The sequence below is a fragment of the Lithobates pipiens genome, unplaced genomic scaffold (genome assembly GCF_037356315.1).
Source record: "Lithobates pipiens isolate NorthernLeopardFrog02 unplaced genomic scaffold, aLitPip1_a1.2 Scaffold_23, whole genome shotgun sequence".
Lineage (NCBI taxonomy): Eukaryota > Metazoa > Chordata > Amphibia > Anura > Ranidae > Lithobates > Lithobates pipiens.
This window is the reverse complement of record NW_027507785.1, coordinates 257,058,086-257,085,172: the sequence shown is the minus strand read 5'-3', so window position 1 is coordinate 257,085,172 and position 27,087 is coordinate 257,058,086. Positions and strand designations below refer to the sequence as shown.

Here is a 27,087-nt window from a genome sequence, read left to right as displayed (position 1 = left end):
AGAGATATTTGATGGTTTTTGTTGCAGCTATTTTTTATTTTATTCTGTGTTGTACTTTAGCGCAGTATTAACCTGTTTTCTACCCATAATCTTAATGTTAAATCTAACCTAACCTGGCCACAAATGTTCTTGCTTTCTTTTAATGAAAAAATGTCAACTAAAAAAATATTATATTGTATAAAATTGCTACATAAACCATACTGTAATTTAAGGTCAATATAAACTGAAAATGTAATTTCCTGCTTGTATGATTGGCTGACTGGTTTTCTCAGAAATCTGCACTACAATGTCAAATTTTAAGCATTCTCTGCAATAGAAATGTAAGTTTTGGGGAGATACTCCCCATGGTTTAAATAAGGATTAAATACATCTAAATGGTTGCAGACACTGCGGCTTTCCTCATTAAAGCATTGGAAGTACACCACCATCATAATAAACCAGATCCTTACATTCAATCTACAATTAGACCCCTTTCACACCACACTGCCTATAGCGTCGGCGTTAAAAACGCTGCTATTTTTAGCAGCGTTTTACCACCGTATTTCCAGCGCATTTCGGCCGCTAGCGGGGCATTTTTACCCCCCGCTAGCGGCCGCGAAAGGGTTAAAATTGCCAGCAATACGCTGCAATAGCGGCGTTTTGCCGGCGGTATTACAGCGCTGCCCCATTGATTTCAATGGGGAGCAGCGGTGGAGGAGCGGTAAACACACCGCTCCTTCACTGCTCCAAAGAAGCTGCTGGCAGGGCTTTTTTCTGGCGTCCTGCCAGCGCACCACTGTAGTGTGAAAGCCCTCGGGCTTTCACACTACACGCAATGGTGCAGCTTCTTTAGGGCGGATTGCAGGCGCTATTTCTAACGCTATAGCGCCTGCAGAATGCCCTGGTGTGAAAGGGGTGTTAGTGTTAAAGAGACATCTATTTCTTCAGAGCCAAAAAAGTTTGTTAAAATGCAAGCAATGTATATTATTCAACCAGGGAAAGGAGGATATTTTTCTCAAAAAAAAAGGAATCAGAAAAACAAATTTTTTTTTTTTTTTTTTAATTCTAGAACATATTTAACCTTCTTGTGCCTGCGCTATAGCCGAATGACTGCTACAGTGCGGGCCTTAATTGCCAGGAGGCCATCTATAGATGAGAATCGGCTTATCGCAGATCGAAATAAGGGGCCGATATCAGTCTCTTACCACGTAATTAGCTGTCAGCCAATGACAGCTGATCACATGATGTAAATAGAAGATCTGTAAATAAATTCACATTTCTCCATGGTTTGCATCTTTACAAATTCTGCAAGCATAGAAAAATACTTGTTCATCCATTAAAATTCCAGTGAGCGTGTTGCTTCCTGTGTACTTTGCCTCTGTTGCACTGAAACTTTTTGGACTACAGAACATCTCCCCTCTATGCTAAGGAGGCAAGGTGGGGGGCACGTGTTTTGTTGTCTAGATCAGCAAAAAGCAGCCCAAAGTGATAACACTGCTCCCCCATATATTCAGTATAGTAGGAAAGAATTGTCACACTAGAATAGGAAGTGTACTAATAGAAGGAGCACTAGTGAAAATAAAAGCACCCCGATGTAAAAACCTGGGAAAAGAAAACTACCGCAGTCATCACCAGGCATGTACTGGCCATCGGGGCTACTGGGAGTTTCTTGTTGGGGCAATGGCTCAGTGGGCCGGTTTCAGTGACAGCCAGTGGCGTCGCTAGGGGGTGGCTTTTAGGGCTATAGCCCTAAATATGGCGTCCAGAGCCCCAAGTCCTAGGGGTCCCCAACCACAGGGCCATAGCCCACTACCATGCTGTGGCCTCTCTGCAGCTGTGCAGTGGGCAGCACGGGACAGCCAGAGAGCGGGCGGGCAGCAGGGGAGAGCCAGGCAGATGAGAGAGAAGAGAGATGACATAATTCCTAATATAAGTGAGGGGAGCTCTCTGGGGAACCTGATGTAAGTGGGGGGCTCTCTGGGGACCCCGATGTAAGGTAAATGCTCTCTGGGGACCCTGTTGTAAGGGAGAGGCTCTCTGGGGACCCTGATGTAAGGGGGCTCTCTGGGGACCCTGATGTAATGGGGGGGCTCTCTGGGGACCCCGATGTAATGGGAGGCTCTCTGGGGACACTTATGTAAGTGGGAGGCTCTCTGGGAACACTTATGTAAGTGGGAGGCTCTCTGTGGACCCTGATGTAAGAGGGGGACTCTCTGAGGATCCTGATGTAAAGGGGACGCTCGCTGGGGAGCCTGATGTAAGGAGGGGCTCTCTGGGGACCCTGGTGTAAGGGGGGGCTCTCTTGGGACCCTGGTGTAAGTCATTAATTCAAATCATGTCATTCTAAAGGCGTCTGTAATGTTGGAATGCATATTTTTCTTGAAATAAAGAGTTAAAAAAAAAAAGGAAGCCATTTACAATTACAATAGAATGTATGTATATATGTGTTTTTGCACAATTGCGTATAGTTTACATACTGTTTTTTATACGTGTTTGCAAAATTAAATTGGGGCGGTCTGGATGAAGCCCAGGGCCAAATTTTTGTCCCAGTCCAGCCCTGGTCATCACATCTAAGGACTGGTGAGCTGAACAATAATACAATATAATCATTTATTTTTGGGTTTACATACACTTTATAACCATAGTTTTGACTTGGGCAGAAGTAAAAGCCCCATGTGGAGGTTGGGTGTAGGATCCAAGCAGGGCCGGTGCTACCACTAGGCGGACTAGGCAGCCGCCTAGGGCGCACTGCCGCCTAGGGCGCCCGGCCACTGGTGACTCTCTTCCCTCTCTCTGCAGCCAGTAACTAAGTCAGTCTCAACACAACAGGCAGCCGCTCCCCAGTCCCTCTATACAGTGTCAGAGGCGCAGCGGCGGCGGAGAACTGTGTCATCCCCTGCGCCTCTGATCATCACAGTGCCAGAATGCTAGTAACCTGTCTGTCTGTGTTTCACTACAGCCAGATCTGCCTCTCTCTCTGCCCAGTTCCCATATGCTGCACGGTCCGTTCTCCCCCCATAACTCCGCCTCTTCCCCTCTCCTCAGCCTCTCCAGCAATGTCTATTGTCCAGGGCTCGATGCTTTTAGCCTCTACTGTGCGGGCACTCTGCAGGATCAGAGCGCTCTCCCACCGACACAACACTGCCAACATCCCCTCTCCTGGTAAGAGACTTCATGATCTCTGCTGCTGTTTCTTCTCAGCTCTGTTTTCCTCCCAGTGAGGCTGTGGTCACATGTAGTGGAGCCTGGAGAACAGGCACATGTCCCGCATGATGCTGCAGCCCAGTTAGAAGAAGGTAGCTGAAAAATATGTCACCAGGCAAACCATGTGTACTGTACAGGGTCTGAGCCAGGAAACAGGACACCAGGGTGGCTGGGGAACTGCACATACAGAATCCTCACAGTGTGTAGTGGGATTGAGCAGCAGACTATAGCTTTGGGAAGGATGTCCTGTCACTGCTTCAGCGCCCCAACAGGTATGCAGATGCACACAGGTTGGGTGAGACACAACCAGAGTGATGGTAGTATTGCTCATAACATCATGTAATACTGACTGAACTGCACTCTACACATGTGTCAAATATAGTATTATGCCCTACACTGGTTGACAGACCTATGCTGCTTGCTGTCTCTTGTATTTATGTGTGCTTTAGGCTGGGTTCACACCGCTGCGGGTGGGAGACCCGGATGTGATTCGCACCGCACTGCAGTGCAAATCACATCCGATCTCTGTGCGATGCGAGTTCAGCCATACAGATAGTATACAGATAGTATACAGATAGTATGGCTGAATTCGCATCGCACCCGCCCCAAACTCGCACAGGACCCTTTTTTTGGTCCGCAGCAGAATCGGATCGCATGGGTGTTCACACCATGCGATCCGATTCCTGTCCGAGTTTGCAGATCGCACTGCGATATGCGGACTGATCTGGGGGTGTCATTAAGATTTCATTGACACTCCCAGCAGTCCGCATAGGGCAGTGTGAACTGCCGGCGGGAGGCATGCGATGCAGGAAAACGCTGCGGATTCACGGTGTTCCCGCATCGCTCCAGTGTGAACCCAGCCTTACACTGCTTTCAACTTTGCTTTGTCCGTTTTGCTACCAAACACAGACAGATCATGGATCCACTGCATCCACTTAAAATTCCTTCCAGAAAGTATAAATAAAATTGGACATCCCAGTGATTGTAAGGTTAGGTGGGCAGTCTATACAGATGTGACTCCCCCAGCCTACGTACAATAAGTGTGTTTTTTAGTGGCTGATTGTGTGTTAAAACAACATTGTCTTGAGTGGCGGTGTAGAATATTTGATATTTAATATTTATTCTTTTTAGTCATTGTGCCACATTGCTTTTTAGATGGATTTTATTTCATGCTACATCTCACAAGGTAACTTATTTTATTAGCAGCAGCTATTCTTTATTGCTGCTAAATTTTTTGTATTTTGGAGGGGGAAATCCTCCATAAATGTACAAATCACTGTTCAGCCATCTTTGATCTGATCTATCATCCCTGATCACTGCCCAGGCCTGGAGTACACAAAGATGAGGTGTCCAGGGATCTGTCCTGTCAATACCACCTGGTGATTGCTGGCATATACAGAGCTGGCCCTCACACACCAGACTTTTAGCCCCAGTTCACACTAGAACGCGGTGCAGGAAAACCACCATCCATGTGCATTTTCCACACCACATTCGGGGGGGGGGGGGGCGGCAAAATTAGGTTTTGTCTAGGGTGTCAAATATCCTTGCACCAGCCCTGGATCCAAGGTGCTCCACAGGAACACTGAGATCAATCTGAATACTGTCACAGGTCATGAGGATTATCAATAAACCCCACATGGTGCCAGCTTCTGGGCACTGTTACCTTAGGTAGGTAAGATATTTGTTTTTATTAATGATTTGATTAACAAAAAAAATCCCACACAGTATAAAGCAGTTTTATAAAATCACAGATTGTATGAAGTAGAGACACACATGTTTTTACTAACAGAATGAACAATTCGATTATTTTGGATTACTTGGGGGAATATGCCCCATCATTTATGTTTCATTTTGCCAGAGCTGTAATATTCCCTAATATTTTTATGTTTGAATACGGTATAATAATATCTAGGTAAGAATTACCTTACAATAAAGATCTTTCAGGTCAGTTAATATGTCCGGAGTAATTTTCTGAAATGAAATACAGCAGTTCACATAACAACTCATATCCACATGACAAACATTTATTGAATAAGCACAAATAATAGCAAAACTGTTTATACCTTCATATATAGTATTGAGATGAAAACAACCTTAGCAGACCTGACTTTCCCCCAGAGATTGGTCACTAACCGTCTACTATTCTGCAGCTGTCACTATCAAAAACATGTATGGATTGTATTGACTCAATAACTGGATTAAATATTGTTTCTTAAATCTGCAGGGAGTTCATCTTGATTAACCGTTTCCCGACCAGCTCACATAGACATACTGCGGCACAATGGCACAGCTGCGCGAAACCCCTTACGGGTACGGGTTCTCCTTTAGGAGCTGCTAGAGAACACAAGCTTGCGCCTGCTGCACGGCGGAGGACCCAATGCGCGTGGCAAGTGTGTGCGATCGCTGCTGGTCACACACGATCGCGTGCAGGAGAGCCAGCACAAAACACACAAATCCCTTCTGTGAGGGGAGATGAGACATATCGTTTGTTCCTACTAAGTAGGATCAAACGATAGGTCTCCTCCCTCAGTCAGTCCCATTCCCTTACAGTCATTGTCCTGCATTTTAACATGTAGTTTGAGACTATAATTTTATTCTGCACTTTGTGGTAATTTAGTTAAAACTTGGTCTTATTCTGCAGTATGTGGAGTGAGACTCCACATGTTGATTAAACTAACTGCAATCTAGTGAAGATTTTGTCTCATTTGCAGCATGTAGAGTGATACTCTGCATGTTGCTTGCAGTTAATTTGATAAGGCTACTGTCTTGTATCTTCAATTGGTTATTGCCCTTGTACAGTGTGTGGAGCAACACTTCTGTCTCGCTCCGCGCTTTGTCTACTATAAACCTAGCACAGTCTTTTCTTGTATTGCAACATGTGGAGGGAGTTTTTAACTTCACTGGAGACTTTTGTTTTTATTTTGCAGCATGAGAAGTGAGACTCCACATGTTGCTTATAGTCTATTTAGTAAGACTATTGCCTTGTATTTTCAATCTTTGTAGCTGCATCAAGCTTTCACATTGTTAGTTATAGCTTTGCTTGGTTTGCTCTAAATCTAAAATCATATTTATATATTACTATGCTTCTCCTTGCTCACGCAGTTTGGGTCCTTCTTATTCTTTGCCCTTACGTCTTTGTATGTTTTTTACATACATGTTCGTGCGGGCAAAATTGGATTAATAATTATGTTCCAATAGTCAATTTTAATTTTATACATGGACATTTTTATATCTGTGATGGCATTTAGTATATATGCTTTTTTTTACTTTTTGTATAACAATTTATATCAAATCTCTTGCAGGTCCTTTTGATGATTAATTTTATTTTGTATATACTGGTAGTCCTTTTGTAACTTTTAAATCTGTATCTGCATTTGTATTATTATCTATTATACATTTTCCTTTATTAGTTACAATTTATTTTAGCCTTCGATTGCACCATATTGGGAAGCTGCATTTAGCTTACGACCACACACACACATTTATATATCTATCTTTTTATTTATTCATTTGAATTAATTGTATTTGTTTGCTCTTTGTTTCTCCCCTCCAGGTGCCATTCATTTTGAGCTTTTACAAGGTCTTATTTTATGGGGAGGTTTCTTTCAACATTCCTTGCATTTGATTGGCTGTCTATTTTTCATTAGCTCCATATCTACAGATCAGATTTTGTTCATTCAGCTATGACTAAGCATTTGTTTGTGATGTGGAAAGCGTTAGCTGGTTGTCCCTGGTTTCTATGCTTCAGCTATGACTGTTTTTGGATTTGAATCTTTCAATAAAGATGCCTTCAGCGGTGTGCGGCCATTCAGGATTTTTCCTTCCTTCCTAATTTGAGCAGAGCCAGCACTTGCAAGATCGTATAGGGTGGGTGTCTTCAACAGGTCTGGAGCCTTTGAGCTGCAATTTCTCTTCCACAAATCTTTCCCATAGTTTGTAGACGCTATAACTTTTGCGCAAACCAATCAATTTGCTTATTGTGATTTTTTTTTTTTTTAAATACCAAAAATATGTAGAAGAATATATATTGGCCTAAAGTGATGAATAAATGTATTTAAAAAAAAATATGAATATTTATTATAGCAAAAAAGTAAAAAAATATAGTTTTTTTTTTTTTTTTGTTTTTTTTGTTTATAGCACAAATACCACCAAAAGAAAAGCTCTATCTGTGGGGAAAAAAAGACGCAAAGTTTGTTTAGGTACAGCATTGCACGACCGCGCAATTGTCAAAGTGACGCAGTGCCGAATTGTAAAAAGTGTCTGGTGAGGAAGGGGGTAGAATCTTCTGGGGCTGAAATGGTTAAAATAGCATGAAGCTATATTATGTCCATTACGCTCTGTGATAAATCTGTAAAAATCTCTTAAGTAAAAATCTATGTTTAGTATTAGACAAATGTCCAAATCGTATGTAAATGTGTAGATTCTGGTCCCATAGCAACCAAAAATTCTAAACATGACAGAGTCTTTTTTTTTTTTTTTTGCCATTTCTAGTTTACAGATGATATGATATGATATATACATACCGTGAGGGCTTCCTGCAGGCATGGTGATTGTAAAAGTTTCCCTACCTATTGGAGGATATGATTTCTAATTAGTATATATGGGTAATTTAAAGCTATACATAAAGAAATAATGTAAGACATCATACAGGAAAAGAAAGACATGCAAAGGTAATACACCATTTTTAAAATACAATATGAGAAGAAATATTGTATTTAATAAATGATATACAGTATGTTTTACATGAGCAGGGTGTTTGGTTTCTTCAAACAGTTATGGTGGTCTCATTGATATAGTGCTAATTTTTGTTATAGTCACACATATTTCATAGCAATAATATACCAAATTGTATAAAAAATAAATAAAAGTAGTCCTTATTAATTGCCTAATAAAAATGTATTTACAGAGGAGTGCATTGGAAAATATGAAGTTATTTAACATAATAAACAAAATGTCTCAGTTGTCAATATACAGTTTTGGCCTTACCAGTGCGCAAACAAGCTTTGTCTTTAATTCATCTATTCCCAGTTTTTTCTGAAAAAACAAAAGCACAAAAAAGATCATTAGTATTTTTCTTTACAAAAATGATTGCAGTAAGGCCAGTACCCTGTCCACATAGACGTCAATGGGCTGTATGCACACAACAACTAGTGGTTCAAGCCACATAAACATGCGGCCCATTCACAGACGAATGGTCCCAGCGCACCTGTGAGTGAGGATTAAAAACACAAAAAGTATTCTTTCCTGAGAACAATAATAATCTCATTCAATCTTCAAGTTGTCCCCCTTTCTAAGTGTATGTCACTTACACGATCCTAACTCATCAGTCTCAGCTTTATCCCCTTACTTTCTTGGGACAGGTCCTCTATATCAGTGGTCATCATCAACCCTGTCCCCGGGGCCCACTCATTTGATCTCATTTGCTGCTCAGTGATTTGCAGTATTCTAGTCTGCATCTCCCCCAAGGTAATACATAAAACCTGGCCTGTTAGTGGGCCCTGAGGACAGGGTTGATGACCACTGTTCTATATATTGGAAAACTATGAACCAAGGGTTTTGATTTACTAATGTAATACAGATGGTTTGTGCAAATTAAACTTTTACTTGCTGGCCATACACATGAGGAATTTCAGATAATTTCTGCAGAATTGGCCAACATTCAAGCCATAAGTGGTCCTGCAAGCACCACCTAGCTCAACAAAATTAAATCTAAGGCTACTTTCACACTGGGGCGGGCGGGCGCCGGCAGTAAACCTGCGCTATATTTAGAGCCACTTTTCCGCTGCTAGCGGGGTGGTTTTAACCCCCGCTAGTGGCCGAAAAAGGGTTAAAACTGCCTGCAAAGAGCCGCTGGGTTTGCAGCGCTGCCCCATTGTTTTCAATGGGAAGGGGCGCTTTAGGAGCAGTGAATACATCCGTTCAGGTCCGCCTAAAAAACTGACAGGTGGACTTGAACGGATCTGTTGTGTGAAAAAGCCCTAACTTGGATGGGGCAATAGACTGATTTCTCTATTTGCTTGTGGGACTGAATGACATACACCAAGCCAAGCCTTAGAAAACTAGATGAATCTTTGTTCGCTTTGAATGCAGAATAATGCGCAAAGGAAATAGACAAAAAGGATTTTTGCCTTCATGTGATTGGAAGATAGTTTAGTGAATAAGGTAGAAGTTATTTTCAATCCAGAGTCTCTATTTCTTTAGTAAATAAACAAGTAGCATTTACCATAGCAGAAAATATTCTTACTAGAAATCAACTAATTAATTCTTTAAAATCACCTGTTCACCTTCTCTTATTCTTAGGACCATGGCACACTAGAGACCCTGAACTACTGATAGAGTAATTACTCAATGATGTGTTGCTTCCTTGCAGGTCTTATGAGCAAGCTATCTGTGGTCGAGTGATATTTTGTAGTATTTTTGTCATTTTGGCAGTTACAGCACATACAATTAAAGCGGAGGTCCACCCTAAAATGGACCTCCGCTCATCGGAATCCCCCCCCCCCCCCCTCCGGCACCACAATCGGCACCTTTCAGGGGGGAGGGGGGTGCAGTTACCTGGATAATCCAGGTAACTGCACCCACTTCCGGGCTAGCTCTCTGCGGAAAGGGGCGTACGTTACGCCCCTTTCCGCAAGCGCCCACCCCCTTCAGCAAGTGCCCCGCTGCCTGCTGGGAAACACACAGCTCCCAGAGGCAGCGGGGACCGTCCGGATTGCGCCGCGCGGCTCGCGCATGCGCAGTAGGGAACCGGGAAATGAAGCCGAAAGGCTCCATTTCCTGATTCCCATACCCAAGATGGCGGCGGCACGAGCGAGCGATCGGCTTCGGGTGCCGACATCGCGGGCGCGCTGGACAGGTAAGTGTCACTATTTAAAAGTCAGCAGCTGCAGTATTTGTAGCTGCTGGCTTTAAAAAAAAAAAAAAAAACGCGGAGTCCCGGTGGACTCCCGCTTTAAAGAAGTATGTATAAACCAGTGAATATGGCATTACACAATAATTCACTGCAGGTGAATATCCCTAGGGAATTTGTTTAAATAGGCAATAAACTATTCACCACCAGTGAATGTTCAGTGAATGCCACCTTCACTACATAAATGTACTGAGCTGGAGTAATTTTATAAATATGTGATGCATACTTTTGGGGGTTTTGTCCTGCATTTTACTATTTTAGTCAATTGAAGAACTGCTGTCTCTGTCTTTTTTTTTTTTTTTTCAATTATATCTATTCCAATTTATAACAAAATAGCAATTGCAGCACTGATTCAATAATACAGTATAGAAAATGATTCAGTGTGGAAATTCATGCACAATAAATCATTCAATAAATACTATGATAGAATAAAGTTTTTTTTTTTTTAAACTAAAGGCATTATATTTTTAACCAAAATTAATTTTAAACTAAATAAGTTCAAATAAAGCAATCCAATAGTGTAACGACTAAAAAAATCCCCATCGCCAATATTATTTTTCCAAATAAAGAAAAATCTTTGGTTCAAGGTGACTACTACCACTAATACGGGAAAACTCACTTACCAGAAGCGTGCGCCTATCTCGCTACAAGACCAGTGTTTGTCGAGCCTTGTAGCGAGATAGGCACGCACTCCTGGTAAGTGCATTTTCCTGTATTGGTGGTAGTAGTCACCTTGGATCAAGGATTTTTCTACACTTGGAAGAATAATATTGGTCATGGGAATTTTTTAGTTGTTACACTGTTGGATTTCTTTATTTGAACTTATTTAATTTAAAATTAATTTTGGTTAAAATATTTTAATGTATCCTTTGGAGGAATTTATTTAATCGCAATGTTTATTGAATGATTTATTGTCCATGAATTTTCACACTGAATATTTTATATTATTGAATCAGTGCTGTCATTATTTTGTTATATTACTTTTTGTATTTATTTATAGCTGCTGGTTATTGGTAGAATAATAAGTTATTTGGTTCACAGTTTTGCAATATAATTCTCTTATAATTTATTCTATCCCTCAGCCCTGAAAGGTTTATACACTAGACATGGGCGCCGTCAATAAATTTGTTTAGTTTAGTTCTATTACGGTTCGTATTAGAATTAATTCGTACTTGATAATTCGTGTCCGAAATTCAATTTCAATTCGTACGAAATACGAATTGTCGTTAGGTTCGTTAACTTGTACGAACATTCTTTACAATGAATTTAAAGGCAAAAATATATATCTATACCTCAATATGACAGTTGATGCTGATGGAAGTTTGGTTTTTATCCCCTGCTGTGCTCGGTATGTCAGCACAGCACAGGAATGGTGGAAGCCCCTCATAATGAGCACAGCAGGGGTACAGCCCCAGGAGGAGGTCAGTATAGCACAGGGATGGTGGGAGCCCCTCATAAGAGGCATAATGAGTCCTCGGCGACGACTGATCCAAAATTCGTAAACAAAAGTTCGTATTTCGTATAAAATTCGGACACATGGCAATTCGTATTTCGGATCCTCCCGAATGTACGAATTTAGGGAAATTCGTACAAAACGAATCTAACATGTCTATTATACACCTATTCCAATGTCCCTGAAGAATAAGTAGCTCTTACTTTATAGATAGATGGGCTTATCTGATACAGATATGACAATATCCAAATTAGTCATATAGCTAATTTTAGATGATCACAACTGGATCAGATAAATTGCCTTGTAATGCGCTTTACACTGTCATCTTTTTTGTAATAAATAAGCTTATACAAAGATCTGCTGCAAGCCCTCATCTGACTCCACCTTGGCCTGATTTACTGAGACTGGGGTGTCCGTTTATGAAGCAGTGATCAGTGGAGATCCAGAGGATCGCCGCTGATCACAGCCCATAAACAGTTTATAAACCAGAGATAATCGGGGGAGAAGTGTTTGAATTTGTTCTCCCGCCGATTACCTCCACACACTGAGAATCCTCATAGAATGACACAGTAACGGCCAGTTTATGAAGCTGCGATCTCAGTGCTTCACTGGCGATTTGTGTCAGAATTCACACTCCCCGATTCACCAGCTCAGAGGTGGAGAATCGGGGAGTGAAGAGAGAATGTGAGGGGATCTGAGGAGGAAAGAGGAAGATAATTAACTTCCTTATGCCTCGTTCAGACCCCCCCAACACTGTAACCATGTCCCCCTGTCATAGTTATGTGTATACACACACATATATATATATATATATATATATATATATATATATATATATATATATAATGTGTGTGTATATACATGTATATATAATGTCTGTGTGTGTATACATGTATATATTATGTAGGGGGACGCTTTATTTCACTAACATTAATCACACCGTTTGTCAGTGTATTGAGCTGTGATAATTTATCACTGCTGAATAAATTGACATCTCTGTGTATCAGTGAATTTCTAGTACTGTAATCTCATAAAGTCTCACGAGATTCCAGTATTAGGGGCCGTTCTCCAGTGTTAGAAGCGTTTGTAGATCGCTTCACTTCTCCAAGGGTGAAGCGATCTACTCCGCTTCATAAAGTGGCACACAGAGGAGAAAGATCTCCTCTGAGAATGCCGGAGAATGAAGCAGTGAATAGATTTCACTGTTTCATAAAAGGACACCTGATTTACTAGGAATTGAGAATCTTCACATTATAAATTGAATGAAGGTTCACTTCAAGAATCCAATTATAAAAATAAAAACAACTACTCCCTGTTCACTTATTTCATCTGCCCATGATTGGGTAATTTATTGGGGAATATTCTCAAATCATTCTCAGTATCTCTCTGACCGGCTGATATGAACAAACAGAAATGAAGCGAGTGAACAAACAAACTTACCAAAATCTCTATACCAGTGGCAAGGGCTTCTACTCCAGTTCCTCCAGCTGACACCAAAAGGTCTTCCTATAAACAAAATGCAACACGATTGTGTATGTAAACATGCCAAATATTTCACATAATACAGATAAGGTGTAGCTTTAAAAATTTCAGATGATTTATACAGAACAAACAAGTTAAAATTTCAGAAAAATGAACTTACATTTAAAAAATGTTTTTTTGTTTGTTTGCATTGTAGATGTATGTGCTCATTTATGTTTCTAGTGTTGACATTTTTTTTCTTTTTAAATATTACATTGCTGTATCAAATTAGAAAGTGATCACAATATCTACAATATTCACAGTAACAGATCCCAAAAAAACATGGAGATATATTTACGGCATTAGGAGCTTTGATGTTTTATGATAAGAGGCACATACACTTTTTATATGTCTTTATTTTTGTCATGTAGCCATTTACTATGAAAGATTGTGAACTTTGATATATATGCCTGTGAGAATGGAATCATTTGTGAATATATATAAACAATCCAATCCTGATGCATGTACACAGAACATGAGCGATACCCTCTGCTCCCATAAATAGAAGATACGCTACAATACTTGTCATGCAGCACCTCGGGTGATTTATTTAAATATTTGCAAAATCCACAAACTTCATATGTTATAAATTCATGCAATTTGTATAACATTTTTGAAATGCCCAAAGTCCTTCCTCGGGTCAAATATAAAGCTGAAAACAAATCATCTCCATCTTAAGCCCCAGTTCACACTGAATGCGGCTTTGCAATAGCACTACCTCGGTGCGATTTCATGTGCAGCTTGTTGACATTTGTGCAAATCCATGCACAGATGTCAATGCCTAAAAAGACAGCAACCAAGGGTTCATACATGTCACAGCCACAATGCTTTGCTTCATGGCCAGAGCAGGAATTACACCTACTGTTGCATTCTGTAGGCATTACTATCCACCAAACGTGACACAGTCAAGTGAATGGAGCCAGTCTACAACCACCCCACAGCCACATACATTGCACATGGTAACAGCACAGTGGTGTGGCATTTATATGGTTAAAACAGGTGGTGAGGAGGTGAGATATTTCCTTCTTAAGCTGGTCATTCACTATTCATCATTATTATTTGCTGAATGTGTGATACATATGCATATTAGTTGTATAGCTATTTAAGCGCCGCACATTTGATATATCAGTTTGCATTGTCACATTTGGCAAAGTGTGGGAAGTGTTGGCAAGCTGTTTTTTTATTTTTTTATTTTATTTTCACTATTTTTATTTTATTTTTTATAGATTGTCACTTTAGGAGACTAGTTAGGCCTCTCACCTGGTTCAAGAGTTTGCATGGATTTATTACATGTAAAGTTTTTGGATTTTACAAATATTTAAATAAATCACCCAACGACCGTTTCTGAAGTCTGGTGATTGGAATATATGCATCTAAAGCTGGCCATACACCTATAGATTATCTGCAGATTTTCCATGGTTAAATGGAAAAAGTGGGAGATTCCTCCATCCACATAGTTTAGCGAATATGGAAGAAATCTGTTGTATATTTTCCATCTAACCATAGAAAATCTGCAGATAATCTACAGGTGTATGGCCAGCTTTAGTAGTGGGGCTGTGAGGCTGATGACATCATTGTGTGCTGCTAGAGAACAGGAAGCGCTGTGATCTGTATACTACTGTACTGCTGGCTCTGTTATGCTCTTGTACATTCTACACCTGTGAGTGTTTTTATCCTTTTCTTTCTTCAGTAAAACAAGGGTGAGCATTATTTCAGTTTATTCTGTTTTATATGTACTGCACTCATTACAACGTCTGAACCTTGGATGGATCTAAGGGATCACGGCAAATGCAGTATTAGATTCCTTACTTTCCCTTAAAGGGAAGGAAGCACTTTTGGCTTTTACGTTTTTATGTCTGGATTGAAGGTGAGCTGCCTAACTTACCACTGGTGGAAATTGCACTAAGTTTATGCATGAGGAGGTTCACTTTTATCACACCAGAAGAATCATTTATTGTGGAAGTTTGGATAATTCACTTAAATATTCAGTATTATGTTAGTTTATGGACTTTTTTGGCACAAATATACTTTATTACTGATGCACTTCAACCTCCCTGATGACATTCCCGAGTGTGGGTTAAATTTCAATACCATTAGTGGTAACCCCAAGCCACACTCGCGATTGCATTGCAGATTTCTGTTACAACGTACTTACCTTATCACCAGGATTCTGTGATGTCCCCCCCGCTGTGTCCTCCTCCCCGATGCTCTGTGTTCCAGGCTCCATTCACTGTGAGCGTTAAGACGCATGGGGGCGGAGCCCAGTGGAAAATTCAAAAACTACAAAATACATAACACATACAGTACACTGTAATCTGTAAGATTACATTACTGTATCAAATCATTTCACCTCCCTTTTGTCCCTTGTGCTTTGTCCAGTGCCCTGTATGCACTTTTATATTATATATACTGTTCTTTCTGCCAGGAAATTTGAGAATGTCCATGGCAACCAAAAAGTGTCCCTTTACGTCAAAAGTGGTTTTAGACCAGCTAGAAAACAGCGATAGTAAATTAGAACACTTGCAGAATTGAGCGATAGTGATTTGTGGGGAAATTAATTATATAATTAAATATATTTTTTAAATTATTTATATTATAATTTAGGATTTTATGTTTCAAATTTTATCATACCCTGGATGTCTACCAGACTCTTATTTGGACAGATTTAAGTGAGTTATTCCTAAGAAATACAGGCCTCCAATATAAAACGCCAAATTACCATGCAAAACAATGTATCACTTTGAGATTCAAAAATCCGACATAATCATACCGCCAGGGAGGCTACTGGGATTTCATAATTGGATACACTTATGTATTATGTGTATAATATTTTATTTATTTGTGTTTTATTCATTGAATTGAATTTTGCATTACGCTACCTTTTTTTTAGTTCAAGGTAGTGCTGCGCTAACGGGGCTAAAAATCACCCAAAGTGTTACAGACCAGGTAATACATTGGGGCCAGTTTGCGGCAACCAGGTGAGGAGTACAAGGACAATTGTGTCATGCCTACAGTCAAGCATGGTGGTGTGAGTGTCATGGGCTGGGGCTGCATGAGCGCTGCCGACACTGGAGAGCTAAAGTTCATTGAGGGAACAATGAATGCCAACATGTACTGTGACATACTGAAGCAGAGCATGATCCCCCTTCCTTCAGGGGACTGGGCCAAACGACAGTATTCCAACTTGATAACAACTCCAAACACACCTCCAAGATAACCACTGTCTCGCTAAAGAAGCAGAGGGTAAAGCTGATGGACTAGCCAAGCATGTCTCCAGACCTAAACCCTATTGAGCATCTGTGGGGCATCATCAAACGGAAAGTGGAGGAGGGCAAGGTCTCTAACATCCACCAGCTCCGTGATGTCACCATGGAGGAGTGGCAACCTGTGAAGCTCTAGTGAACTCCATGCCCAAGAGGGTTAAGGCAGTGCTGGGAAAAGGGTCACTTTGGGCCCAATTTGGACATTTTCACTTAGGGGTGTACTCCTTTTTGTTGCCAGTGGTTTAAACATTAATGGCTGTGTGTTGAGTTATTTTGAAGGGACAGAAAATTGACACTGCTATACAAGCTGTACACTTTACATTGTAGCAAAGTGTAATTTCTTTAGTGTTTGCATGAAAAGATTTATAAAAGATTAACAAAAATGTGAGGGGTATACTCACTTTTGTGAGATACTGCGTGTGTGTATATATATATAGATAGATATAGAGATATATATATATATATATATATATATATATATATATATATACATATAGATATATACATGCATACATTTACCATAGTGTTTGTATTGTTTTTAGATGAGGCTAAGCAGAAATTATTTAATTTCTTTCATTCATCAAAAGTGTTGCCAATCTTTGTAAAAAAAAAAAGTTACCATTATTTTAACCTACAAATGCAAACTGCAAGCACAGTGACCAATTGACAATAAGTAATCATTTTTGTTTGCTCTGTATGCTGTAATTTAATGAAAGGGAAATGTGATTGATTATCATAGATTCCTGCACTTTGCACATCTTCATTGTTCATTGAAATTGTTTACTGAGTTGAATTTTTGTCATGGAGCAAAAAATACTGACATCTGAATATCAACTCATGAAGAGAAGCATTTGAAAATAGAATTTTGATTTGAAGATGTTGCCTTGTACATGATTGGATGATGCTTTATTGAATCAGGATTACTGAAATCATTTGGATTTCTGCCATTTGTCATGTCTGAATGGGGCTCATGAGCTGGGAACACATGTCATACATTATATTAAAATGAGATATAAAAAATATAGGTAGATGGAGAGAGACTTACTAAATTTTTATCACCAAGATCAAAATGACAGGATACACACTTCTGCAACAAGAGTATAAAGTAAATTGTTTTAGATAATAATAATAATAATAATAATATTGATAATAATAACAGTAATAATAAAAAACTTAAGTGAAAATAGTAGATAAGGGGATTCTGTAAATTTTTGTGATTTGAGTAGTATCTTTTTTCCATGACTATTTATTCTCTGCATTAAGAAAAAAAATGTTTTTTTTCAGCTCCTTCCCCCATCCCCCATTATACTTACCTGAGCCTGATCTCTATCCAGTGCTGTACCTGAGAGCAGCAGCTCCGTCCACTCTCTGTCTCTCCTCTCTGGCCATGGAGGCATCCATCGGCTACTGATACTGTCAATTACAGCCATTGAGCAAAGAACAGAGGTGGGGCTGAGCTGCGCTGTGTGTGTTAATGGACACACAGAGCCCAGCTCACGATCAATGAGCTTTAATGCCCCCCTAATAAGCCGCTTGCTATGGGGGCACTCAGAAGGGGGATGGAGCCAGGAGCACCGGCGGGGACCCCAGAAGAGGAGGATCTTGGCTGCTCTGTGCAAAACCATTGCACAGAGCAGGCAAGTATATATGTTTATGAATAAAAAAGTATTGTTTGGGGAAAGAAAATTAATAAAATTCCCTTCACAGTACAATTAGCTTAAAGCTTAGGGGCAGCAAAACTCAAAACAAACAAAGAAAAAAAAAACCTTACAGTCAGTAGGATGTGTCCCTTGTGCTGATTCCTTTTCTGGTGAAAACCTCCTCCACCCTGTGCCCCCCAACCCCACCACTCTAATCTTCCAGTGTGGTCGGATTCCATTTTCTTTTACTGGATAGACTTTAGTAAATATTTTCCTATGTTCATGTTGGCCATAAAAAGAAAGGTCTTACAATTAGTACTCCATACCAGTACACCAATGAATATTTCTGCTGCATCGTTGTAATTCTTTACATTTCCATCCTCCTAAAAAAAATAACAGAGTCAAACTTACTACAAAGGAATGTGAGAGCATCCACTGCCATTAATCATATAATACATGACAAATGGTTTGTATAAAATGAATTGTATACAGTTATTGTAATTGCCCTATTAAAAATGTAAAGCAATTTCAAGGAACGAATAAACTTTAATAAAAGACTTTGGCTGGGTGACAGCTGGTTTCTGTGCCCCTCTATGCCAGCATATTCTATAGCAGTGTTTCTCAACTTCAGTCTTCAAGGCGTCCCAACAGGTCATGTTTTCAGGCTTTCTCTCAGATAAAACAGCTGTGGTAATTACTAAGGCAGTGAAACTGATCATATCACCTGTGCAAAATAATGGGAGGCCTGAAAACATGACCTGTTGGGGGGCCTTGAGGACTGGCGTTGAGAAACACTGTTCTATAATAAGGCCATTGGCCTAAAGTGTCATGGCAAATGTAATTTTAAACTGATATATGCCACAATAGTGACTATCACTTATCTCCGCTGTACAGCGGTTTATGTGGCTGTGATGAGGAGTGGAGATGTTGTTCTGTCTCCCACTGCAGGAAAATCAGAGGAAATGATCTCCCTCCTCACTTCTCCACCTCAGAGATGGTAATAGTAGAGAAAGAGAAGAGAAACAGTCACAATGTGATGAGGGAGCAGATGAATGTCACTGCTTGGCAGGAAAATCACAGACTCATTCAGGTTTATATATTTACCTATGTGTGTGTACATATACAACTATAAATATACAGCATATGTATTTATACATGGCAGTTTTTTGTGGGGTGCAATATATTGCCATGCTTCTTATGGCTTATAAAAGACAGAGACATTTACACCTTAAAAACATTTCCTATTACTTAGGAGATCATGCTCTTTTATATTCCCCGGGATCTAATGGGGTATATTATCACTAGACCTCAGTATATTCCCGTCCTGTATGTGGACAGTAAAAGTAACAATAATAAAAGTCCTATTGAATGGAGACCCTGCATGGATAATTGTGTTTTATCATAAATACATTTGGTTACAAATGTAATAGGAATGTCTTAATATAAATAAAAACACATTTTCTTGCAAAACCCCTGCCCAATAAGTCTTTTATTAACAATTGGTTTTATTTTCCCTGCTTACTTCAATATTATTATTTTTTTATTTAAGGGAATTTTCTCCTAACTTCCAGTACACATCATAGTCATTCACTGCATATTCCATCCACTTTTATTGGAGAAGAACAATTGTTAATAAATTCCCTCATCTGAGGGATTTATATGTAGTGAATATAAAAAAGTATGTAGCGCTACCTTTTAAACAAAAATAGCAATATTAAATAAACCACCTAATCAGTGACACAAATCAATATACTGTACATGTATAGATATAAAAAAATGTGCAAATCTAAAAACTGTGCATCAATAAATAGATAAATCTGCAAACACAATGGTGCAAAAATATCCAATAGTGGATATCAAATTATTGAACAGCACTGGATTCTTTTTGAACACTTGAATTGCACATGGACTTTCTTCTTTTTTGCTATTTTGCACTGTGATTGTGTCACATAGTTTTTGCGATATTTGCACATCTTATGATATTGGACTAACCACCCATGTTGTATGCAATTTTGCACTTTAGTCATTGTGATATTTTTGCACCATTGTGTTTGCACATGTATCTATTTATTGATGCACAGTTTTTAATTTGCACATTTATTTATATCTATATATGTACAGTATATTGATTTGTGTCACTGATTAAGTGGTTTATTTAATATCTCTATTTTTGTTTAAAAGGTAGCGCTACATACTTTTTTTTTTATATTTTGCTAGATAGTGTGGAGATCATTATTTATGTTAGCAGCTTCCTTTAGTTCTATTTATATTAGTTAGTTTCGTTTGGGGTTGTTGATTTGGGGTTGTGCGCACTAGTACCTTATCTATAATATGTAGTGAATAGCTGTGATATGTGCAGGATAGATTGCACCTTGTTAAATGGACACCTAAGAAAACAAGCAGTGCGTGACAGGATTAATTGCAAACATTAAAAACATCATGACCCTTATTTTTAAATCTTTTCTCTACCACCTCAAACTTCTGAACATCCTGGCTTTTTGTATTATTTTCTGTATGTTTAAATAGTTTTTTAAAGTTTAAAAAGGTTCTGTATAGGACCCCGCAGAAAAAAGAGCAACTGCATTTCAGGGGCTTAACAAACTTTCCCTTCATCATGATTCAGGTCTGTTTTCATGGACTCAGATAAACAGATATCAGACAAATCAGTGGTTTTGCCAGTGTTAATGAGCACATCAAAGGACCTGATGAAGGGGGAGTCTTTTTGGCCCCTGAAATGCATTGTTTTTTTCTGCTATGAACCAGTTTTATTAATTAAAGCTTTGGTTGCATGTCTGGTGCTCTCATTAGCATGTACATAGAGATTTCCTCTCACTTCCTGATGCATCTTCAGAATGGAAATTAAATTGAAATCTTCCGTTTTGGTACGCAGACAGCAAAAAACAAAGCGTAATGGGTACAATAAAAAAAAAAAAAAAAGTGAGAAAGCTTGAACATTTCATGCTTATTTAGTTATATCTTTATTTCTTTTTTTTTTAAATAACTATTTAGTCTACTCTCCTGCTGTTAATAGGCTAAACTCAAGTGAGCTGATGATGGTGAAAATTATTATTTTGAAAGAATTATTCCCAGGCACGTTATGAAGATAACAACATCTCTATTACATATCTCAAATTTCAGCTTCACTTGTTATTCTCAGCTCTCACCTCTGTTTTACACAAACTGCTTCACAATGGTGACTGGTGATAAACTTTTTTTGGGGGGTGGCAAACAATCTCTCCCCCAGGTCCGCACTCACGCATCCACCTCTGTGGATTCCCAGGTGTTCCATCAGATTACCGCTACCTTTCAGATCATGAAGTGTTTGGAATGCATAGCACATGTGCAGTAAGTATTGTTTGGTGGGAATGTCACTTCCGATACACGATCTGATGGGTAACTGTAATCTGATAGAACACCAGCTTCCTCGGCTGCTCGTCCCGGCCAACCCAATCTGCAACCTGTCCTGATTGGCCTGAAGTAGAAGCTGGAAGACAATAGCAAGTATTGATTTGCTAGTGTCACAAGTAGGTGGGTTCAGGGCGCAGTGCTCTGCTCCCCAATCCCAACCTTTTTCAAGTCAATTAGAGCCTCAGGCTCTAATCATATGGCTTGAGAAAAAAAAAACTCATAGAAACCTGAGTCTAGCGCCCTGCTTGCATCCCTGCATGCAAACTAGGGAATGGCACACTAACTGGAGGGAGCAGCGCCCTGCACCCCTTATGGACCGGACGCTCCTGCTACTTCATGAGCCAAATAATCTCATTGTTATACTTAGTAGTAGATAACTGGAGGTGAATGTCATTTTCCTTCGATTTCCCTTCTAAATGTTTTTTTTATTTGTCTGAATTTCTCACTTCCTCCTTCTCCTCAGTAAACTTCACATCATCATCTGAGCGGTGTTTAGTCAGCCAGCACAGCTTAACAGGAAGTGAGAAATTCAGACAAAGAAAACAAAGAAAAAAACATTTAGAAGGGAAATTGAAGGAAAAGGTAGGTGAACCAACAATGCACTAGCTTAAAGGAACCTATTTAGAAAATAAAAAACGAACCTTTACAACCCCTTTAACTACAACTAATTCTACCATGACCTGGGTAAATGAGATGCTCCACAGACATTATTTTTGTATAGGGACTTCTCATAAGCAGTGCTTTCAAAGCAGGGTTATTTAGTAACACCTTGTTATAGTCACAATAAAATGATGTACCTGAAATTTATTGTATGCACAAACATATTTGCCAATAGCGGGAAGTAAATATCCAAGTTTCTGAAAATGAACAACATATGTTAGTGGTGAATATATCCAACACTATTAACAAAGAAAAGCATTGTAATAGCACAGGGTTATGACAGTTTGTTTGGCAAGTAGAGCTTTTGAAATGAATGGAGCTAATTTAGTAAATGAATAGAGACTGTTTAGTGAATGCCTTAGTTTAGTAAAATAATGACACTGTGTTCACTTCAATCACGCAATCATAATTAAGCCAGCCATACATGGATCAAAATTTGGTCAGTTCAGCAGGGACCGGCTGAATTCCGTTCCATGTATGGGCTAGCTGTTTGTACATAAGTTGATCTATCAATTGATTTATGCATAGTCTGTTGTTTTTTCCAGAATGATTAGTGCCACCAGCTCCACACCCGACAGAACACAAAAGCTCTGCTGCAGTGATTGCCCCATCCACACTGAGTGTGTGGATAGGGGAATCTGATCTTTTCTTGTTTAACCCGCTGGTTGAAGGAAAACAAATATTAGTGTATGGGCTGCCTTAACCACTTAATAACCGGCCTATAGCCGATTAACGGCTATAGGTCGGTTTGCTATCTCTGAGAGGCCGTTAATTAACGGCCTCCCGGAGAATCGTTCGTGCGCGCCCCCTGGGGCGCGCACGCCGGAACATCCGTGCTCGCCGAGTTCACGGGACCCGGCGCAACACGGATTGCGGTAAAGGACCAATGGCAGCGGTCCTTTACCACGTGATCGCTCCGTCCAATGACGGAGCGATCACAAATGTAAACAATTCGGCTTGCCGGGTCAAGCTAAGGTCATCAGTCTCCTCTCCTCACACCGATGCAGCGTGAGAGGAGAGGAGAACATTCCAGTGAAACTAAAAAATAACCGTGAGTGCCCAGCAGTGCCCAAATAGTGCCAGAACAGTGCCAGACCAGTGCCAGACCAGTGCCATCTATCACCTGTGCCACATCTGTGCCACCTGTGCGACCTGTGCCACCTTTGCCACCTCTGTGCCACCTCTGTGCCACCTCTGTGCCAGCAGAGCCACCCCAGTGCCACCCCAGTGCATACCAGTGCATACCAGTGCCACTACAGTGCATACCAGTGCCACACCAGTGCCACACCAGTGCCACCTGTGCCCATCAGTGCCACCTGTGCCCATCAGTGCCACCTGTGCCCATCAGTGCCATCTGTGCCCATCAGTGCTCATCTGCGCCACTGCAGTGCCACATCAGTGCCGTCTGTGCCCACCAGTGCCACCTGTGCCCACCAGTGCCGCCTGTGCCCACCAGTGCCGCCTGTGCCCACCAGTGCCGCCTGTGTGCTAATCAGTGCCACCAGAGCCACACCAGTGCCACCAAAGTCACTATAGTGCCCATCAGTGCCACCTGCGCCCATCAGTGCCACCTGCACCCATCAGTGCCACCTGCGCCCATCAGTGCCACCTGTGCCACTGCAGTGCCCCATCAGTGCCGCCTGTGTCCATCAGTGGCGCCTGTGTCCATCAGTGCCCACCTGTGCCCATCAGTGCCCACCTGTGCCGCCTGTGTCCATCAGTGCCCACCTGTGCCGCCTGTGCCACGACAGTGCTCTGCAGTGCAGCCTCACCAGCCACAAGAATGGCAAAAAAATATTTTACTAGTGAGGAAGCCTACAAGCTTCTAGGTGGTTGAGGTATTAGATGTGTAATTTATGCTCCTAGAACGCCTGAAGTTGCTACTTCAATGTTGGACTTGTGTATGTGGCCAGGCTGTGTAAAAGTCTAACACATGTGGTATCACCGTACTCAGGAGGAGCAGCAGAATGTATTTTGGGGTTTCATTTGTGGAATGTATATGCCGTGTGAGAGAAATAGCCTGGTAAAATGACAATTTGGTGTGAAAAAAAATTAAAATAAAAAAAATCTTTATTTTGCAAAGAATTGTGGGAAAAAATTACAACTTCAAAAAACTAACCGTGCCACGTACTAAATACCTTGGAATGTCTACTTTCCAAAAAGGGGTCATTTGGGGGGTTTTTGTACATTACTGGCTTGTTAGGGTCTCCAGAAATGAGATAGACTGTCAGTACATCAGCTGTGATCAAATTGATACATTTTCAGTGATTGGCACCATAGCTTGTAGACCCTATAACTTTCACGCAGAATAAATAATATCCACTAATTTGGGTTATTTTTACTAAAGACATTTAGCAGTATACATTTTTGGCCAAATTTATGAAGAAAAATTACTTATTTGCAAAAAATTTTAATAGAAATGAAGAAAAATGCTTTTTTTTACAAAATTTTCGGTATTTTTTCATTAATAGCACAAAAAATAAAAAACGCAGAGGTGATCAAATACCACCAAAAGAAAGCTCTATTTGTGGGAAAAAAAGGACGAAAATTTCAGATGGGTACAGTGTTGCATGACCGAGTAATTGTCATTCAAATTGTGAGAGCACTGAAAGCTGAAAATTGGTCTGGTTATTAAGGGTGTTTAAGTGCCCAGTGGTCAAGTGGTTAAATAATCCTGTGTATTAAATGTAAACACAATTTTTCCTTACTCACTTTGCTATGTAAACAGCCTCTCTATATCTTTAGTACAGTAACCTTGTAAAAGTGAGGATTTTTTAATGAAACAAATTCAGGATAACATTGCTTTTAAACTTAAAATTAAAGATGCAATATATCTGTAGATGACAAAAATGTAATACAATTTTGTAACAAAATCAACAAAATGTATGTAACCAAAAACAGTTCTATACCATAAGATATATGGGACCTACAACCCATTCTATATTCCAATCGTAAAATTAGAGGTGACATAACAACATGATTTAGTATTTGAACAGTTGTACTGGATTTCACTTACCCATTCAATGCATTACCCAGATTCATATTGAACTAAATTAAAAATAACACACTCTATCTTGTCTTGATGACAAATTAAACAAATAAATAACAAAAAACAATTGTTTATTTTAATTTTAAATTCTATGTTACCGTTACTGATTTTGCCAGACAATTAGGGTCATCTGCATAAGGATTAACTGGACAATCAGTACCTATAATGCAACATAGACATAGTTTATTGCTCCTTGAAAACAATCTAGCAATATAATACAAATCTTATTTAATGATTAATAGTGCTTAACACCATTACTCTCACCATCAGGCGTCTGAGCTTTGGTAGCGACGGCAAACAGTGCAAAAAGCAGGATAACCTTCATTGTACTGATTGCTGATTTCAACTCAGTGGGTGGTTGCCTGTACATCTCAGCTCCTCTTTTATACTTGTTAAAGTCAGTGACATCATTAAACACATGACATTGACACTGGCACATGTCCTAGACATCTCTTTCATGATCGTGAAACATCCAATCAGATCTGTTGGCAGCAGTTAAGAAAGCAAAGTGTGCTTGCCAAGATTACATTTAGGCTTTCAAAGACAAGTCTTTTTAGTTTTAATTTTGCTTCCTACCATCTCATCTTTCTGCACATCATGGCCTTTGTACGATTTATTTGTATTTTATTATAATGTTTTTAAGTGTTAAGAATTTTCTGTACCAGGCTAAACCATTTGTCTTGGCACTTTCCTTTTTAATCCAACTAGACTTTGTTTTTATATTTTATAGGTAAAATACAACAGACGGTTCCAGAATAAGTACTCGGATAAATTGTTATATTAAATATTATATAGTGTATATTTTATAAAATTATATGGAAAGTATTAGATAGATCCTGCTATATTACATTCTTTAAATTGTCATGATCAGCAATGCACCTCATCATGCCCACCAGTCAGGTTCTCACTAATGTTAGTAGGACTAGATGTGCTTATTAAAACAACTAGGAAGAGTAGTTAAAAAATTAGTAATACATCAAACTTTGACCTAAAACCTAAAAACATATAAGTCCATGAAAGTCCAGTTTTATTGAAAGAAGCACTTATTTTGGCTGCAGCACCTGGAATAGGAACATGGGTGGATCCCATTAGTACATATAACACAAAACAGAGAGACAGAGGGAAATACCATCTTAAGCTGGGCATAGACGGTTCCAATGTCGGCTGGTTCCTACTGAATCAAACCATGTATGGCCAGGCTGAATATATCCATATTGATCTTGGGTACAACCAGCCTGTGGGATTTTACATGCAATTATTGTTAGCAGCTGTTATATCCATTAGCAATAATCACTGTGGAGGGGAGGATCTGTCCATGCTGGGAGAACACAAAGGCTCTGACTGTGTTGATGAGGGAATGGAGCAATCTTTTTTCCTGCAACCCATCTGGGAGGTATCTTAGCCAGTTACAGTCTGTGTAATGTTCTCAGAGAATTCAATGCACTTGAGATGGCCTTGCGGTCCGCCCGGCGGTCGGTTCGCGACAAATTTTGCTCGTCCGCGATTCGCCAAACCGGCGGACTTCTGGCGCTGTTCGTGGGGGCCATATTTGTTTACATTGTGAAGAACTATGACACACGACACATCCATCATGGGGTACAGGACAGCCAATTGAGACATTTCAGCACATGGACAATTGAACATTCCCCCTACCTTATAAATAGACCTGATTGGCGGCCGTTTTACATTCTGTCTTCTGTCAGTGTAGGGAAAGGACGCTGTGTGGAGCAGAAACAGTCAGTCTGGTTAGATTTGGGCTTACCGTTACCTTCTGTTTTCCTTGTGGCACATCTAGGGGATGTCCCGTGGTAAATGGCCCCGTAAATGGGAGACTGACAACAGATCCACTGGAATGGATTTTATTTGTAAAAACTTAGATAATGAAACAGTCTCTTAAAGTGGTTCTCCACCCTAAAGTGGAAGATCCGCTCATCTGATCCCTCCCCCCTCCGGTGCCACAATTTGCACCTTTCATGGGGGAGGGGGGTGCAGTTACCTGG

At 40.0% G+C, this 27,087-nt stretch overlaps 1 protein-coding gene across 1 annotated transcript in view; it reads right to left on the bottom strand.

The window, feature by feature from the left end:
• LOC143927137 (ranaspumin-like) overlaps window positions 1-25,526 on the bottom strand; it is a 43,603-nt gene extending 18,077 nt beyond the window's left edge. Inside the window, exons 1-9 of the mRNA XM_077451090.1 lie at window positions 25,352-25,526; window positions 25,186-25,247; window positions 22,176-22,235; window positions 18,297-18,353; window positions 17,376-17,417; window positions 12,987-13,052; window positions 8,170-8,217; window positions 7,707-7,751; window positions 5,107-5,154 (exon numbers count right to left, since the gene is read on the bottom strand). Of these exons, the coding sequence (XP_077307216.1) occupies window positions 5,107-5,154; window positions 7,707-7,751; window positions 8,170-8,217; window positions 12,987-13,052; window positions 17,376-17,417; window positions 18,297-18,353; window positions 22,176-22,235; window positions 25,186-25,247; window positions 25,352-25,526 (603 nt within the window). The remainder of the gene's footprint in view (window positions 1-5,106; window positions 5,155-7,706; window positions 7,752-8,169; window positions 8,218-12,986; window positions 13,053-17,375; window positions 17,418-18,296; window positions 18,354-22,175; window positions 22,236-25,185; window positions 25,248-25,351) is intronic.
• Window positions 25,527-27,087: the final 1,561 nt, after the last annotated feature.